Source organism: Polistes fuscatus, unplaced genomic scaffold, assembly GCF_010416935.1.
Source record: "Polistes fuscatus isolate 324 unplaced genomic scaffold, CU_Pfus_HIC Scaffold10, whole genome shotgun sequence".
NCBI classification, from domain to species: Eukaryota; Metazoa; Arthropoda; class Insecta; order Hymenoptera; family Vespidae; genus Polistes; species Polistes fuscatus.
In genome coordinates, this window is record NW_025112998.1 from 4572181 (window position 1) to 4591118 (window position 18938).

At 31.4% G+C, this 18938-nt stretch overlaps 1 protein-coding gene across 1 annotated transcript in view; it reads right to left on the reverse strand.

The window, feature by feature from the left end:
- Nucleotides 1-18938, reverse strand: part of LOC122525218 (gamma-aminobutyric acid type B receptor subunit 2) — a 46328-nt gene that overhangs the window by 20431 nt on the left and 6959 nt on the right. Inside the window, exons 3-6 of the mRNA XM_043647909.1 lie at nt 8727-9044; nt 8460-8564; nt 6785-6850; nt 1277-1480 (exon numbers count right to left, since the gene is read on the reverse strand). Of these exons, the coding sequence (XP_043503844.1) occupies nt 1277-1480; nt 6785-6850; nt 8460-8564; nt 8727-9044 (693 nt within the window). The remainder of the gene's footprint in view (nt 1-1276; nt 1481-6784; nt 6851-8459; nt 8565-8726; nt 9045-18938) is intronic.

Below are 18938 nucleotides of genomic sequence, written 5' to 3' on the forward strand. Positions count from 1 at the left end.
TTTTTTTTTTCTAGAATATTTCGGCATTGGAGAGAGAAAAAGAGAGAGAAAGAGAGAGAAAAGAACGACGACAATTGAAACATAGCAGAAGTCGGCCATTCGCCGCCTACGCGAAATGTTCGGCTTTCAGAAATGGGCGAAGGCACGGTTAAAGTAAAAAAAAGGTGCCCTGTGACGCACATATTAAAAGAGCAGTCGTAGTGTACGTGTGCCGTTGGCGACGCAATCGTAGAATAAGACAATAGAGTTTCACGTTTTATTTGAATTTTAATGCGTCAACCGATAAATATTAAGAAATGAGTGTTCTTTAAAGTAGAACTCTTACGAAATAAACTGCCTATTATTTTCTTTTAATATTTTAGAGTAATAATAATATTTTCATTCGTTATTTATTTATTTTGTTTTCGTCTCTCTCTGTAAAATTATTTAAATTTTGCTACATTGAAGCTTTTCATTAGTTGATTAATATCAGAGTATAACAATTTTGGGTAGATATTGAGAAGGTCGGTAAGATATTCCAAGCATTCTCTTTCTCAAGCCGAGCGATGCTCGCTTGAATCAAGAATATGGGATGACAGTGAGTTCATCTCTTAGTAGCCTTGACAATGGTACAAGCCAGAACCAGCTGCAAACTAGCTTTCTATTCTCGGGCTTATTCTCGTGTCTACGCTTCCCTTCAAGAGTTTACGATTATTATGTATCCATAACAAAGAGTACAAACCTCTATATTATTATATCTAACAATTTTCTTACTCACAGTGTATAGTGTAATCCTTGTGATCGTAAGGTGAGGAAACAATGGGTTTTAACTTTGATCGGAAGTAACTATACCATACCGAAGCTCTTGGCTAACCATAAGTATTGTTATACGTTAACATTTGATCCGTTTTATTACCATGAAAATGATTGAACCTTTAACCTTAATCGGCAAGGATGACGGGTAGATAAGTTTCTAAGTAATATCATTATTAATCGATAAGATATAATAATACTTATGAAACAAGAATTTTATTTTCTCGAATGTAAAAGAAAGAATGTCAAAGTTTAAGTAGAAGAAGTATAAAGTAAAATGAACAGAAATTTTCTTACATTTCCATTAGTCTAATTTGAATTGTTACATATTTATTATTATTATAAATCCCGAGGATTTTACTGGAATATTCGTTGTCAAATAAGTTTTACGTATATACATATATACATCATTCTTTTCGTGATTACAAACATACATTATAGATAAAGATTTGAATTGTTTGATTACTTTTTAATGAAATCTTACCAAACCGGAATAGCTGACCTCTCCTTTAAGAGTATGATCATGACTTTTAACTATGATCACCCCATCCAAAGGTTGCATCAACTGAGATGTTGTACATTCCTCAGGTCCGGAGGGTATGTAATCGTCAGGCCCCTCAAACCGGTTCATGGTGTCACCTGGTAGAATCCAAGCGTAATCCCCATCGAGCATACCAAGTTTCCAAGCCTGGAAACAAAGGAAGACAATACAAGCTATATGAATTATTAATTGTTCTATCCTTTATTTAACTCTCTTCAACGTTTCTCTCTTGGAATTACCCGGAGTTATTTTCATAACAGCTTTGGACAATTCTTTTAGTGAAATCCAATTTGTTTGAGTACCTGTATACGGTTAACTGTACCTGTTTTCTACCTCTCCTTCTTATGTTTTCACTTTTTCATATTTCTTGACAACTTTTTTTCTACCGGTCCTTGAACGTTCGAAAATTCTACTTTCTTTTCATTATTACATTTATTTGATTTTAATATCCGGCAATCGCGCGGCTTTTTCTTCTTTTCTTGATTAATCTTTGATGTAACGTGTCAGAATTGAGAAACGTAATAAGATCAAGAGAATTATTTGTCTGATTGAAGAAATGATAGACGGATTCTCGCATTATTAATAAAAATCTTTTTTGACAGTTGGACGTTATCTTCGATATAACGAGAAATGACATCAAGAAGAAATAGAGCTACCCTACCCTAAAGTCTTTATACAGTATTGTATATATATATACACACACATATATACGTCCATTTGCTTTCTTCCATTTATTTTTGTCTTTCCTTTCCTTTCGTCTATTCGTTTCTTTTAACCAACGCCGACCTTTAACTACTTTTAAAAGCAACGGCAATCGATATTAAAACGTTATCGTATAACTTCTCGCTTAGAAACTGAAATATCCCATATCGCATGAAACGAAAACAAATGTGTAACAATTCGGAAAAATATAAACATTGAAAAGAAAAAAAAGAAAAAAAAAGACCGTTGTGTTGCACTCGTTTTGAACCAAATACATGAATTATACGAGGATAAAAACAATAAAAATAAGATTCATCCCACGTTATAATTTTAATTGGAAAAAAAACTGAATCTCTAACGAACTATATACTATTCTTGTCTCGACCAATCAAACGCGTATTACTTGCACCAACCATTCTGTGATACGTTACATTTATTTTCTATTTTACATTCGCATATACGTTCTTCCATTCGTTATTACGAACTCTGTCGCATTTTAATGATTTTCAAAAGAAAAAAAAAGAAAAGTCGAAGACTCGTTTTTTATTTCGATCCATCAAAAAGAAAATATGTATCCCTCTCTGATGAAAAATAATTCGACAAATAGAAAAAAGTAAAATAGAAAAGAAATAAAAAAAGAAAGAAAAAAAAAAAACAAGGATAAAAGAAGGCGAATGAAAAAATCGATACGCAACCATCGTTTCACGGTATCGGACTCTTCCACTTTGCCGTAAATCGGGATCTCCTTTCTTTACTTTGCACTTCAACTGGGGAAAGTAGTAAAAGTGATAACAAAAATATATAGGCGAGACTTTAAAATTCCTGTCTCACTGTCGAGATTAACAGTTAAAGTTATTCAAAAACTTCGAAGTTTAATCTTATTGTAGGTATGTAATACTTCGTAATTTTTCTTCATCAGATAGAATAATATTTTTCGACATTTCTTCTTATTGTTTTATCTTTTTCTCTTATCTTTTATTTTTTTGTGTTTGTAACGTTGTAAGAAAATGAGATTAATCGATCGATTTTTGAAGTGATAACTTCTAAAGAGACGATGAAGATAAAATTTTATGAAACTTCATCAAAGGAGAGAGAGAGAGAGAGTAAAATATAACCACCCCACAGTCGATCGACAGTTGAACGAAATTATCGAAGATTTTAGTGTAAGTGTAATGTGTATGTATGTGTGCGCGTAGGTATGTATGATATACATCGATAGACAGTTATTGTTAGATGCGTTTGTTTATGGAAATTAGTGGGGATGAATATACCTTGAGAATATTCGACATATCCCAAATGATTGTTAATTAATCGAAAGAAATATATATTGTTATTTAAAACCACCCAGTATAAATTCAACGTACCATCTTCTTCAAAACCCCCCGTTAGATTTGCTCATTGTCCTGTATGAAAGTAAATTAACATTTTTTTTATTGACTGTTGTTTATATGACGTTCCGAAGAAAGAGATTCTATTTATTACGAATATTATTTTAGTTATACACATGCGCAACCTTCTAAACGTCATATAAACAACGATCAACAAAAGAAATTTAATCGATTTTCTTTGGGGACAATGAAACAGTCTAACGGTGGATTTCGAAGAGGAAGGTAGTTCCTACTTATACTCCGTGTTTTTAAACTACAATCCACATTTTTTTCGATTAATTAATAATCATTTAAGGTATTTTTAATACTATAATATATTCTACCAATATTTAGGATATTTTTAACGTTCCTGAAATCATTGATGTCTTTGAGTTGAAAATTGTCATTTAATAATATCAGATCGTAATTATTTAATATTCTAAGTATATTAATAGATACGTAATTTTTAAATAAACGTACTTTGTATTATTTTTACTTTGATAGATATTCAATTGATTCTGATACTATAAAAACATTTAAATTTAAAACGAAGGATGATCAATTATTTAATGCGAAAAAATTAGCTATTCGTTCTGTTTTCACAGTTATACTAACACGTACGATTTTTAGTGACAGATGTTTCCTGCACTTTATTTTCATATTCGTTTAATTTACTTGTTATAATTAAAGCTTTTAAGTTATACTTATTAAATATATAATTTGTTTATTCTAATGTATTTTCTTCATTTTAAACACATTATATCAATAGTTTTCATGGAAAAATCAAGTAATTATTACGGTGTACGATTTTCAGGGACAATCACTGTAAATACGAATCAATTGATTATTTTTCACGTGATATTACAAGTTTCATTTTTACCACGCGTTGAGATTACGTACATTTTGTTTTTTCTTTTTACGTAAATTCCATTGATTACAATTGATCACGCAGAAAATGAATCACGTGGTTTTATCGTTTAAAAAAAATCCTTCCCGTTTTATTTGTGCAAGATGAAAAAACACGAGATTCGATTCGCATGACTGGAAACGCATTTATGCGGTAAATTGAAGTTCGTTAATGGAAACACAGTAATCGTAAAACTTTATTTCTTTTGTAAAAATAGATGTAATCGAAAGTTTTATCAGCAGTTTAGAACAAGATAATTAATACGTTAATTTTTCCATTCAAGTCGCATAAGCCACCGATGGCCCACGTTATTATTTCATTCGTTGTTAAAATTTATCTAATTGAAAAAGAAAACGTGAATTACGATATTAATTGAAAATAAGAAAATAATTAGTGAAAAAATGATAGGGGTGAAATATAATATAATTATTACTAATTACAAAAATTATTTCTTCGTTCTTTAGCGAGTATCTAACGCAAATTTTTTAAAGGTAAAAAAATATTTTTCATATAAAAATAAATGATCCTTGAGAAAAAATTCAACGTATCACCAACGGTATGCGAGTAGAATGTTTTGTTAGGAAACACAATATGAAATGTTATTTAATATATCTTAGAATCATATGACCGATCGATAATATTTTTTATTTCCCTATATTTGTTATTCGTATTATGTGCAATAAAGTTACATCGACTGTCGCATTGATATTAATAAAAGAAAACATTAACAATTAATAGAATTAATTATCTCGAATGAAATTGTACATATTTTTATCTCTCTCAACGTTTCTTGCCTTTTATAATTAATTTTTTACTCCACTACACTCATTTGTATCCCAGTTCGATATGATCGTAATATTCTTATTGTTAGTAAAAAAAAAAAAAAAAAACGATAAGTTATTCTATCGAGATTCTATTAATATCAATCTAATCATTTATAAAACTAGACACGTCAATATGTCATTTTTTCGCATATGCGTTATTCTCACATTTATCAGAAAACACAAAGTTACCTGAAATCTTTTCATCATTCATTTTTTCGTATTACGAGAGCAGAGAGAAAAATATTATATATTTTAAAAAGTATTCAGAAGTGTTCTCTCATGAATATGAGAATAATAAGTGCCTATTTAAATATTGAAAAAAACCAATGGCCGAATCGATTATTTCGAGTGACAGGAAAACCCGTTAGAGATATTACTTAACGTAATGGCACTCGATGAACATCGGCCATCTGTTTATTGGATCGTTCCAAAGCTTGACCAAGATAAGATAGATCTAGCAAATCGATCTTTCAGATCTATATTGAAGAAATTCTATTCCACCTACTGTTTATCGTGTTCACACGGAGATGCGCACAGTTAAGTTCGCTCAGAGTTTCAAGATAGGAAGAAGATATCTCTTAAGAGAAACATCTTCATTCTACATCCCTTTCAAACACGGAAACCATTAGGTTTTTAAAGAAACTTAAAAGCACACTTTCTTTCTCTTGTTTCAAAAGATTGTCCACTTTAAAGGAATGCAATCCTGTTTGATGGTGTGGTTTATCTTTTCTCTCTCTCTCTCTTACTTTTTTCTTTTCTTTTCTTTTTTTAACAATTTAATATCAGGCTTTAAGAAAACGTATTTTTTCAAATAGATGAAATAAAATGTTGTTTTGTTAAATAATATCTAGGAGTTTGTACAAGATCTTTTTTATTAATCCTTATAGTAAAACTTTAGTTTTTAAAAACGCTTTGAGAACGTACCTAGATGGCTGATTAAACTTGTAAACTTCTACTGACAATAATACTTTTAATGTACGTGTTTGTGGTAGGGGAATATACGTCGAAAGAGATTCAGTAGTAATAGGTAATATGATCTTAGAAAAAAAACAAATCATTAACTTGACAATCTTTGCGTACCCTCCAATATTAAATGCAATTGCATGCGAGAAGATAAATGTGTTTGTAGAAGGATGCATGGTGTCTAGTCAAACGAAAGTGTACACTTTTTAAAAGGAGAACTTTTGAAAGTACATGCACACATTCACATATATATATATATTTATACATACTGTATACATACTACAAGTATTTAAGCTACGAAAGTAAATACGTAAGTTTCATAGTAATTAGCACTTTTTTTCTTTATACCTGTAGATTAAAGAAATCAACGATCTAACTTACGATGAATATTTATCATCTTTAAATTCGAATATAAAGATATCTCGGTTGAAAAGTTACTTTTCAAGTTAGAAGAAGGTGTTATAAGTTAGAAAAGTTAGACACAAATATATTATGAATAATATATTTAATGATTTTCTATAAGATTGATACTAACGTTACCATTAAAAGGATTTACTCTCTTTTAATCCGAGTTTATCTTCTTACTCCCTATTTTCCAATAAATTCTAACAAAGTTAGAGAGGATACTTTTCTCTAAAGCATACAAAGTTCTTATACTCGGATAAAAATAGAAAAAGAGATAACTTACCTCGCAAAATATATAGGGTGCTAGTTCTGGTGAGAAACTGCCGATGATGATTCGAGTATCGAGCTCCTGTAATAAAACATCAAGTTGATAGAACGTACACGTAATTATCGCGTAATTAACAAGCCGATAATGGTTATTATCGGAATCAAACGAATGATATAGAGAAAGATAGATAGATAGAGATATAGAGGGAGAGAGAGAGAGAGAGAGAGAGAGAGTGAGAACGTGAGAAAGAGGAGAAGGAGGAGGAGAACAAGGGGGGTGGGAGAAAGGGAACTCTCGTAACGATCTGCGAGTGACATTGTTCGTCAGAACGAAAATAGTCAAGGAGACGAGAGGATCGTTACGAGTTTCTAAAGCGAGACATCATACGACGAACAACAACATTTTCTTTCTATTTCCTAAATTTTCGTAGATAATTTTTAAATTATCCCCACCCTCTCCCCCCGCCTCTATTTTTTTTCTATTTTTTTTTTTACTATGACATCAATGTATTCTCGATCATAATTGTTTTGGTTTAATAAAATTTTTATTATAGGTAAATAACGATGAATCATCGATTACCAGCGTGTTTCTTTGTAAAGCTCGATTAAGGTGTCGCATAAACGTGAATTAATCTTTTTCTTTTGTTGCTGTTGTTTGGTCTCGATTATCCAGATAGATTTTTCTTTTATCAGCCGGCAGCCGGGGAGAGAGAATCATTCGAACGACGACGACGACGACGACGAAACGTCTGTTCTATTTAATTTTTTTTTTTTTTTTTTTGGATAATACCCTTCTACTAAAGGAATTCTCGTTAAAACGATTCTCTCGAATTGATAGTTTTACGAATCTATTACGAACGTATAGTAGTCGATCGATATCTTTTGTTGTGTTTTTCTATCCCCCTCATTCTCTCTACCTGTTTTTTTTATTAACCAATCCCCCCCTCCTCCCCTATTCGACGTCGCTTTTTATAAGGCAGAACGAGTCGGTAGTACAGACTACTATTATTATTCTTTATATTCTTGTTTATACGTTTGAACAATGGTAGAAAAGTTCGATTTAGGTGGGACTTTTCGGTTAGTTGGGAAATCGTAAAACGAAATAAAATGCATACGAGAAGTAGGTTAATAATTCCACTTGACTTTCTACGCTAGGTTGCACTTGGCTGTTTCACACGTAGTCGCGAAAACGAGCAGCAGGGGCCAGGGGAGGAACCTTCTCCTTCCTTGAACGGAGAGAACGTAAGAGTAATAGCGTTCGCCTCATTTAACGCGTCGACCTAATGGTCTTTAATGTACCACCCTAATTCTTCTTCATAAATTCCGTTATACAAAAGACCTGGTAACTTTAGGTAGTAGGAGGTATCTTCTTATATGTGTGCCATTTCTTAAAACGAAAGATCTTCCACTAAAGCGCATCGTTTTTCAATAATTAACTGATTAAAGACTTGGCTCCACTTTAATTGGAATTTCGTTAACTAAATATAGTGATTAGGTAACGTGGATAATTGTTTAAAATGTTTTTCTTTTTCTTTTTTTTTTTTTAGATAACGCGAAAGAAGCATTGTACTTTTTTTTCGAGATTAAAGGTACATACGTCGCATTTCGTACACTCGAAAGTTAAAGCGAATAAAGTCGAATAAAATTGACACGAATTGTAAGTTTTAATAATTGCAGTAAGTAATTCTTACTTTTAAATTTCGCAGTTGCTCCTTGTAATCATTTTCAGCGAAGGTGATGGTTGCCCTGCATGAGATGTTGGCTTGCTCCAATTCCGTCACTAGATCGTTTATTGCCTGCAACGATATATTTTAAAATTTAAACATTTTTTATTAACTGGATAGAGAAATGTGTAACTATGTAGATGTATTGTTTGTTTTTCGTATGGCGAATATAATTTTGCATATTTATTATTTAAATGATAGGAATTGTAATTAGACTAGTGACTGATTACTTACCAGAGAATACATATCTCCAGTTTGTGAAAGCGCGTTTACTGTATCCCAACCATAATGTTTGATCAAAGCTATCCTTGCTGAATTGTGACTGGAATCCGGAGCAACAGTTCGCAAGAACAATGGAAATTCGGTCGAATCTGAGAGTGCAGGTGCGGTCGAGCCAAAAGATACTTGAATCACGTTCCAGTAAGGTACGATCTTTGCCAAGGTTTCAGTTACCTCGGAACACGCTGTACCAAGGAGGAGAGGCATCAGCTTGTTAGTTCTTCTTGAGTAGAGAGCATGGAAGAATCTGTCCACGGCTACGCCAGGATCGCACTGAAACATGAAATTGGAGTAAATGAGGTAGAAGATAGTATTAGGTTAACCTAGATTGAATTTATGTGTTTTCTTGGATGTATTGTTTTTCTTTTTTCTTTTTTTCTTTTTTTCTACTTTCTTAAAGATAAGTTTGTTGTCGTGTAAATTTTATCATTTCCTTTCATTATATTATTTTAATTAGACTTCAAACAAGTTTGAAAATAAAATATTCTTCTTATTATTTATTATATATACGTGACCACATTTATTACGAGAAGAGAAAAAAAAAGTTGTGATTTATTAAGATTCCTTTGTAGAATGAAGGAGGTATCTTTGGCGAAGGAAGAGTGAAGGATCAACTCAGTTATCCCATATAACCTATGGGATGCCATTTGAGCCACGCACGAAACATAAAAAAAAAAGTTAATACAAATTTATTAGATCCAGTAAGGTGAGAGAAAAGCAGGTAAATCTTAACGAGCAATTATTCAACCCGGATGAGCTGGAAACTCAGAAAAGCTTAACGGTTTTCTTGCGTGAATCCTTTCATGGTGGGTCGAGAGGAAGTAGGAACTTCTTGATTCAATTCATGTTCGAGTACTTCCCACTTTACAAGTTACAATTTCGTCGGGCTCGTATCGAGTACTAGCTACTTGAATACGAAATTCGAATATTGAACCATTCCATTGCTCAAATAATTTAAAATTTAGATATTAATATAATTGATAAAGTAATAGAAAAAAAAAGAAAAGAAAACAAGAATTATTATATTTCATTTAGCCTTTCGATAGTTTCTTTTTTTTTTTGTTTTAACTCGAGAAAGCACACAAGTATCAGGAAATTTTTAATATTCTAAAGGAAATATTTACATAATTTTAATGCCACTTTTAAAACGCTTTATTTTTTTTACGCCCGTTTAGTTTACTCTCGCAACAACTACAAAATGAAACTTTCTTCTTGCAATACTTTTATGAAAAGCTTAGTCTCGCTAATTTCTGGTATTTTATTTCGTCCCTGAATATTCTTGTTTACGTAAAAGCAGTGGTTACTATTTCTTTCATTCTCTGATTCTCGGTTTTACCGACTTCTGTTTCTTTGTATCTTTCGGGTTTTAATTAATATTAAAAAACAAAAATGAAAAAAAATAATTGAATATATATATTTATACGAATAAACCGTTACAATATTCGCACAAGTTTTTGTCAACTATCATTTCGCAATAAAGATCAAATTAAATAATTTTGTCTTTTTCTATAGGTAAGATCAAACTTCGATAATCTATTTTAAAATCGTTCGAAATAAAAAAAAAAATATTTTGTCCTAGAATTCAGATTGGACCTAAAGTGAATTTCTCACGCAAAGCACCCAGTTATTTCGTTTTGATAAATATTGCAAAATCCATCCTAGAAGTTTCGTTAATATATATGGAAATATTCATTTATTAAATAAAATTCATTAAATTTTCTTCTTTTTCTATTCGAATTTTGTTCCAAATCTCTATCATTGTCCAACATTTTAAAAAGTTTTCGTTTCAGATCATCAATATTTATGATGGATATTTTTTTCTAACAGATCGTCTCTATACATTTTTCCATGGAGATTTATTTTTCTTGTTTTTTATTTTCTTTAATTATTTTAAGACACCTCAAGGATAAAGGATTATTTTTTTCTAAGTATTATTACGACATGGAAAAAAATATGTTTAAAGAAAGTAATGGTCAGAATAACGACTTGTAGCTTGAGACCTGTTGCGAAAGTAGTTCAATATCAATGGATAATGAGTTTTACGTTAGTCCACATTACAGAATTATGATACTTTTTTAATTAGTCTTATATCGTTTCGAATGATCTTCGTGTATTCTCTGTTGTACAATCAAAATCGAAAATAATAAGTAAACTCTCGTAATTTCCAATTTATTTTCTTCACTTTTTGTATTGTGATCATTTATAATCTCTCTAATTATTTAAATTTGTTTAATTTATAATAAATAATATATAATTAATATATAATATATTTTATAATAATTTATTTAGTGAGTTCGTAATAGTTTCTAGTCAATTTGTGTCCGGTCGAGGTGGACGTTATTACTTTGTTACAGAAGAAAAGAGAGAAACGAAAACGTGTTGTCGACACTTTTAAGGTAAAACTGAGAAACGTTTAACAGATTGCGAATCGTAGTCGATAAATTGTTACCAATGCAAGCAAGCAAGCAAGCAAGCAAGCAAGCAAGCTGAGAAGATACTGAAGTAAATAGAGAAAGAGTAATCACTAGAATGGAAGAAAGTTGAAATGGACTTTTTCCAATTGTCAAGGTAAATCCCGAAATAAGACGTGTGACAAGACGAGAACCTTGACAGCTATGAAAAATCTTCTTTCCCGAGGTATAAACGTTTTTCGGATTTTTCTAACATATTCTTTTATAACATATTTATATATTGCTGATATTTATACATGAAATTCAAAGTATGAACATTATGAAGAATGAACCTGGAGTGAACTTGATAATTATTTTATAAAATTATATTACCGAGTACGATATTTAAAATACCAAAACGAAAGTTTAAATTGATTAGCATTTTGTATTTATCCGTTTAATTGATTTAATAAATTTCAAGATATTATACTTAATCCTCCAAAATAGATACGGATACAATATTCTCCTTATGTTATATAAAACTTTTCAATATATAAGATTGAATTAAGCGTTGAATGAATTTTAGAAGAAAAATCGTAAGATTTGTTATAAATATAATATAATTTATATCAAGATGGAGTATGTACGTAGTGTGGAAAAATAGGAAGACAATGATACATAGAGAGTGAAAAAGGAGAAAAGAGGATGATTGATGCGAAAATAGGACGGAGGGGGGGTGTGGGCGGTAGAAAATCGGGAAAATTTCAAAAGGATCGATGCGCTGGGCCAGCAGGTGTGTACACACTAGTCTTTCGTTGATCTCTTTTTCCAAAAGGTGTTCTTCGTTCAACATTTAGCCCATTTCTTTCCCGCATCTCACTGACTAGCTCGTAAAATGCTGATGCCGTATGAAGCCACCGCTCGTACGTCATGCGGTGAGGTTGTACGATAAATGCCAGCTGGATAAAACATTTTCTTCTTTGGCCAGTCGCCCTCGTCTCTCGCAAAAGATCTCCTGTTTAGGGGGAAAAGGGAGATAATAGAACGGAAACCGAGGAGAAAAAGAGGAAGGGAGAGTGTGTATTCTGTGATAGGATTGTTCAAAGTCCTTATATTCAAGATAAAGAACCCTAATACGATTAAAAAAAAATCTATTATAACCAAAAAATCAGGCTAAGTACATCACGAACAAGTGTTGGAATATTGAATTTTGATTGAATTTTTCAATCAATCCGAAATTTCGATAACTTTCAAATTGGCTCGGTGATAAATTTAAAGATCGTACAGTTGATTTGTCGGATAATTAAGTTAACCTTTTCGAGTTTTGATTCAATTAGCACCGATTCCTAACATCCAGGTAACTTCAACTTTTTCATTTGAAAAGTTTTCGAAAGGAACTTCCTCGATCTTTTTCTTTCTTCCTTTCCTTTCTTTCTTCTTTTTTTCTTTTTGTATTTTCTCATCGATTTATCTTCAACAATATTAAAAGGGAAGTTATTTGCGAGGACAGTTATTTGTGAAAGAAACAAAGATAAAAGCGACAATGGAAAATGGTTGCTAATTTAATCAAGTTTACTCGATTCTGCTTCATTATCACAGTGAAGTCGATGATCGACGTTGAAAGAGTAAAAGAATTAAAGTGGAAGAGGAAAGATAAACGCCATGTACAAATTCCCGTTACAGTCTAGAAATTTTCTTTGTACATACATTCGTGTGAAACAGAATTTAATTGCTTTTATTAGAAAAAAAAAAGTTAAATATTTTATATTAGACAACTGGATAAATTTTTATTCTTATTTAAATGATGCGTATGCGTATGAAACAATATACCTGTGAATATAAATTACTACACGAAATGTAAGCACATTGAAATTTCTACCTGCAATCTCATTCGCTTTGAGAATCCATCTTATATTAATTAAGTAATTTGCCTAAGGCTACTTATTGATCACTCGAAAGCTCCTATTCTGTATAGTCACATCGATATTGGTATGTTGTAATATGCTAAAAAATAAAATCTGCTAAAAATACTTTTAATCCGAAAGAATGAAAAAATAATTATTCGTCTCGCGTTGCAATTTAGAAACGTAATTTATTTTTGTTTTAGTATTCGTAATAGTAATATGTAAAAGAAAGGAAACTGTGAAAGACACGTTCACCACCTTTCAGAATGAATATAGGATTACTTCGATAATAAGATTTCAAGAAATATTTCTTTTCTATTGAATGTGAAACGAGACAACTTGGCGAATGTTTTTCTTTTATTAACTTGACTATTTTATAATTCTATATCAGTCCTTTACGATATATATATATATATTATATATACGTGAGTTATCATGCTTCTCCATTGAAATTCTCATATTCTTTTTCGTTTATATTTAGAAAAAAATGTTTAACTTTCTGAGAAGTTAGTACGAGCCCTGCATAAATCATTTTTAATATTCGTCTCGTATAACCGATTCGCATTCGAATTATTTTTCAACTATTTTTATTCGTTTGTCTTTTTCCCAAGTTTGAAAAAAACGAAAAACAAAAAGACAAAAATGATTCTATTGATCGTTTAAATACCAGCGAGTTTTATTCGATTCAATAATACGAACCAAAAAGAAAAAAGGAAATATAAAAGAAACCACGATTCAGTCGTGTAAACGTGTTTTCTAGTTCCAGAAATACGAAGGACGTGTCGAACATTGGAATGGTTAAAGGTTTTACGTTGGAAGATAATTGCGAAGGGCAGATGAGACGTAGAAAGGGGAGAAAATGGTGACACACACATACACGCACATGCACGCACGCATACAGAAAAACATACGTGCACATACACGCAAATATCGAATAAGGGAATCCAAAGCGTTGTGACCGTACGTAATTGGCTCCGATTTCTAAATTGAAGGAAATCTCGCCAATTTGAAAGAAGTTACCGTAATCACGGTAGCTTTTAACAAAATTCTAACCGGCGGTTCATAAAATACTTTCGAATTGTTGTCACGTTATACTGTAACACCTTGAAATGAGTTACCAGAGAGATCCCAAACAGTAACTGCAATTTGCAACCCTTCGAGCGAACTTTGTGCATTTAATCAACGATACAACTATAAAATACGAAGTCACAAGTTACTTTTAGGAACGTAGATTGCAGCAGAACAATAAGCAACAATGTAAAGTTCGAAAAGTAAAGTTACCGCAATATATATTCTCTTTCCAAAATTTATCTTTTCAGGATGAAATTCTAGTGAAAATATTTTCGTTTAGTGCTACGTGAGACAAATAAGCTTCAAGCTTGTCGTTTCTCTAACACTTTTGATTCATCTAACGTTTTTAAGTCGAAAATTTAGATACATCTATGCTCGTATCTATTCGACAAATATTATTTTAATTCGTTTAAAAATATGCAAAAGGAGAGATTCCAATAAGTTCGTCGTGAAAATGATACATTCGTAGAAGTAATTAAAAATGATAATATTGTATCGACAGTATCGAAATGTTTGACGAGCTTTCGAGATTTAGAAATTTCATTATCCAAATAATTTATCGCAACGCGATATCAATTTTTGATCTGATATATGAAAGAGTGAATAGAATATTTCTTCTACGCTGAATAAGAACAGATATATATAGGTAACATAAGTGCACGAATTTGAGTAGGATGAAAGTTCGATTATACCGTAAATCTGGCCCGCCGTATGCCGTTTTCGAGAAGAACACGATGTGATCTCCGCTACGTGGAGAAGCTTAAGGATTTTAAGGGTTTACGTTAGGTATAACAAGAGTAAGCGAGAGATAGAAAGATGGAAGAAGAGATATGATTTAAAATGAATCGTGTCGAGAACGGAAATCACGTTGGGACAGTTAGCAATTAATCAAAATTCTATCTGATCGCGGTTAAATGTTACCACCGAAAGTTGACCCTTTCTTTTTTTTTTTTTTATTTATAATCTTTAATTCGACAATAATTCTCCTAAAAGGTTATGCAGATAAAACACGATTTATACGACCAACTGTGATAACATTTGAATAATTTATAAATCACCCACATTCCTCATCGTCGTTTCTTCATTATTATGACTTTTCGTCTAATTAGTAAGCATACAAAGGATTCATTATTTCCTGAGCACGTCACGAATTATCTACGTAGGTGAACTTGCGTGGAAGCTAGCTAATTAAATGTTAATACATCAGTTGGACTTATTGAAGCATCGATAACGATACGTGTAACGTGATACTATATAAATATTTTCTACGATGATGCATTTCTCCTCGACGATTTGCTCAAAATTAAAACTAAAACTAAAACTATAAAAGAAAAAAAGAAAAAGAAAAACAAAAAGAAAAAAACAGAGAAAGAAAATATTACACAGAGAGAAGTGTAAGAAGAAATGTATGTATACATTAAATAGAAAGTACAATCCAGCTTTTGATCTCTCGCGTGTTTTAAAAAAGAATACGCGCTTCAGCGTTATGTAAATATGCGCAAAACATCAAGACTCTACGGCTACGGGCAAGTGGAAAAGCGTTTTGTATGTCAAGAAAAACCGTGTCATCGATCACGCGCTTTTTTACACACTTTCATGAGAAAGCTGTTTGCTATATATATATATATATAGCGAGCTCGTAAAAGGGCCGCCAAATTCGAAGAAAAAAAGTTTTCGAAGTTGGTCGTAACTCACGTTCGATTTTCTTCATCTATAATTACGGCGATTCGTTATTATTAATTTTCGTTGAAAAATTTACGTTTCTCGTAAATCATTTTCTTTTTCTGAGAGAAAATGTTAAATTGTCAAGGCCAATTACGTCCGATTAATTGTCAAACTAATATCTAAATTGATTTTGGTCCTTGAACGAAGAAGTGCAAATTAGTTTGAGTTCGTTTTCTGGAACGGAATCGTGCTCTCACGTGCGAACGCTTTCATTTAATTAAAATATGTAGATGCGTCTGGTAAATGCACGATTCTCGTTCGTCGTTAACTTTTTAAAATCGTCTTGCGGACAAGCGAAACATCTGGTCCGGATCCGATCCTTCGTATCCTTTTTACTGGAAATCAATATTAATTACAAATAAAATCAAAAATAAATAAGCTTATTTAAATAAAATATATTTTATGACGTATATATCTCTGTAGGTGTTGTGTTATACCTACGTTTTTACTTTTTCCACCTTTTTACTCTATTCCAGTTTAATCGAATAATACCGAACACGCTGTGCTTTCCACGATAATTCACTTTTCGAAACAGTAACCCATTTCAATCTCAACGCTCGTGGAACGAAATTTCCTCTTCCTCCTCTTTCTAATCCTTGTTTTCTTATTAAAGATTATTTCATCGAATTTTCGTGAATTTGTAATCAAATTTTTCAAAGAAAGAAAGCATTTAATTAAAAAACCCTCTTAATTATATTTTTATTCATTAACAAATATATACGTTTAGTCGTTTCAAAAGTTTCTATCTTTTTCCTCGCTAAAATAGTAAATTTTGCGCGTATAGAGAATATTTTTTATTTTTTTATATTTAAATTAACTATATACGATATGTATGGAGAAAGGTAGAATAGAACAAAATTAATCGTATATCATTCGCACGATCAGTAAAATGTCATAAAATACAAAATATTATCTATGATAAATTTACTAATAATAAGAAAAAGTAAAACAAACATTTGAATATAATTTATTTACATAAGGTAATATAAAAGAATTGATAAAAATATAGAATAAAGGGAATTGAAAGGCTAGGAGGTAAAAGGAAGGTTCGTGTTATACGCAAGGCTGCACCTTTTCTACGACTATCGAAAAACATAACTCGAATTCCAATTTAGTCACACTCGAGATACTTTTCGGGATACTTTCTCAATCGTATAAGGCAAAGCTTTTATGGAGTTTCGTTCGGTGGAGGATTGGTTAAATTACAGAATAGCTTGCGGCATGGTTTGTAACACAACTGATGTAAACGGTTCACATGTATATATATACATACTTGCTCCGGGCAAACGCGTATAAAAGCCACGTGGTGCTTCGATTACTCGTTTAATGAGGTTTTCGACAGAGCTAGGGGTCAACGATGCACGATTGCATCGAACTCGGGAAATGATCATACGTACTTTACATTTTTTTTTTCATCTGTCGTTTATTTTATCCGAGGAAGATGAATTTGTTTGTAATTTTAAAAAAATTGAAATTTTACTTTTTTAGGGAAGAATTTTATTCGGTAAATTTCGACAAGATAAAGAAAAAGAGAGAGAGAGAGAGAGAGAGAGAGAGAGAGACATACATAAAGAGAGAGAAAGATTTAATTGAATTTCTCTAAGCATCCAAATTGACTCTTATTATCAATTTGTGACGTTAAACGTCGAGGTAACTTAAGGGATGAGGAAAATTCCTTTGATCCCGCGCTTACCATCCTGATTTTGATGGAAGTAGTTTTACTAATAAAGCTCGTTTACGCTCCCGTGTGAGTTCTATGTCGTTAAACGCTTTCCTTCATAATGTCAAATATGCACATATACAAATTTTTAATATTATTTATTTACGATTGCTACTTTTTACAATTTAATTAGAAATATTATTTTCTTTTTGTAAATTATTTAATATAAGAAAAATATTGCTAATTGTAGTGCTTTCGTGTTACTCTTTCTATTGAAAATTTATCTCAAAGAGAAAATTTTTCTAATCCTCGTGATAGTTTATTATTCGCAAAAAAGAAACATTTGGATTCATTAAATGGATGAGTAAAAGATTAATTATACGATAATTACTGTACAGAATGAGCACACGTCATCGTGTGCACACGGATCTCTAACGGAATCATTAGTGTTAGTTTTATGTTTTATCATATTTATTTTTCTATATAAAAATGAAACTTTATATATGTTCGTCATTAATTATGATTATGATTAATTGGCTGAATTCAATGAAATCCAAATTTTACCTATAATTTATCTATTACAATTTTATGAATATTATATTATATTGTTCGATTAGCTTCAAAATGATACCAATTTCAATATATTATATATAAGCACTTTAAAATTATAATATGTTGTTATCACACACGAACATATTTGTAATGCATAAAAGCGTAAACTGAAACGAATCTGTTATTATTATGCAAAATCATGAATACGGTTACAACGATAATGTCTGAAAATGATGGTGTTGATAGAACCAAGGGAACATTCAAAAGGGTGGATGGGATGTGGGAGTTAAAATCATTTTTAACGAGTCAAAAATTGAAAAAGGTTGAGTCAAGTTAACTCGTTCGTCAATAATCGTAAAAAAGTGATGTTGCCACGCCGGAACCCATTTCGATTACTTTACAATTTAATAACAATTGCAATTTAAAAGACATTCGTTTGTCCTGGACGGGGAGACCCAGGAAAAAAGGTAAAGGAGAAAAAAATTCGGTTGAGAAAAATAGAACGAATTTTCGAGGGACGTTTGACGAGGACGTTTTTGTCCGAACGATTCGACGAGGGTGCAACAAGTTCCGATCGGACCGAAAAATAAAATTGACGTTTGTACTTTGTCAGATTTGGAAAATCGTCGTATGTGGAATGTTTATCGCGTCGCGAAATGAAAGTTGACTTTTATCGATTACGTGTGCTGCCTTTTTGATGGCATACCGAGTATATTTTGCTCTTTGAAATAGACATAATATAAAAAGCTAAGATTATTTCTTTTTTTTTAATCACGACGCTGCTAAAAGTATCAAACTTTAATCAACGCGTTTGATTGATTTCATTTATTTTATTTCACGTGTCATTTGCAATTGTAGAAGAAGA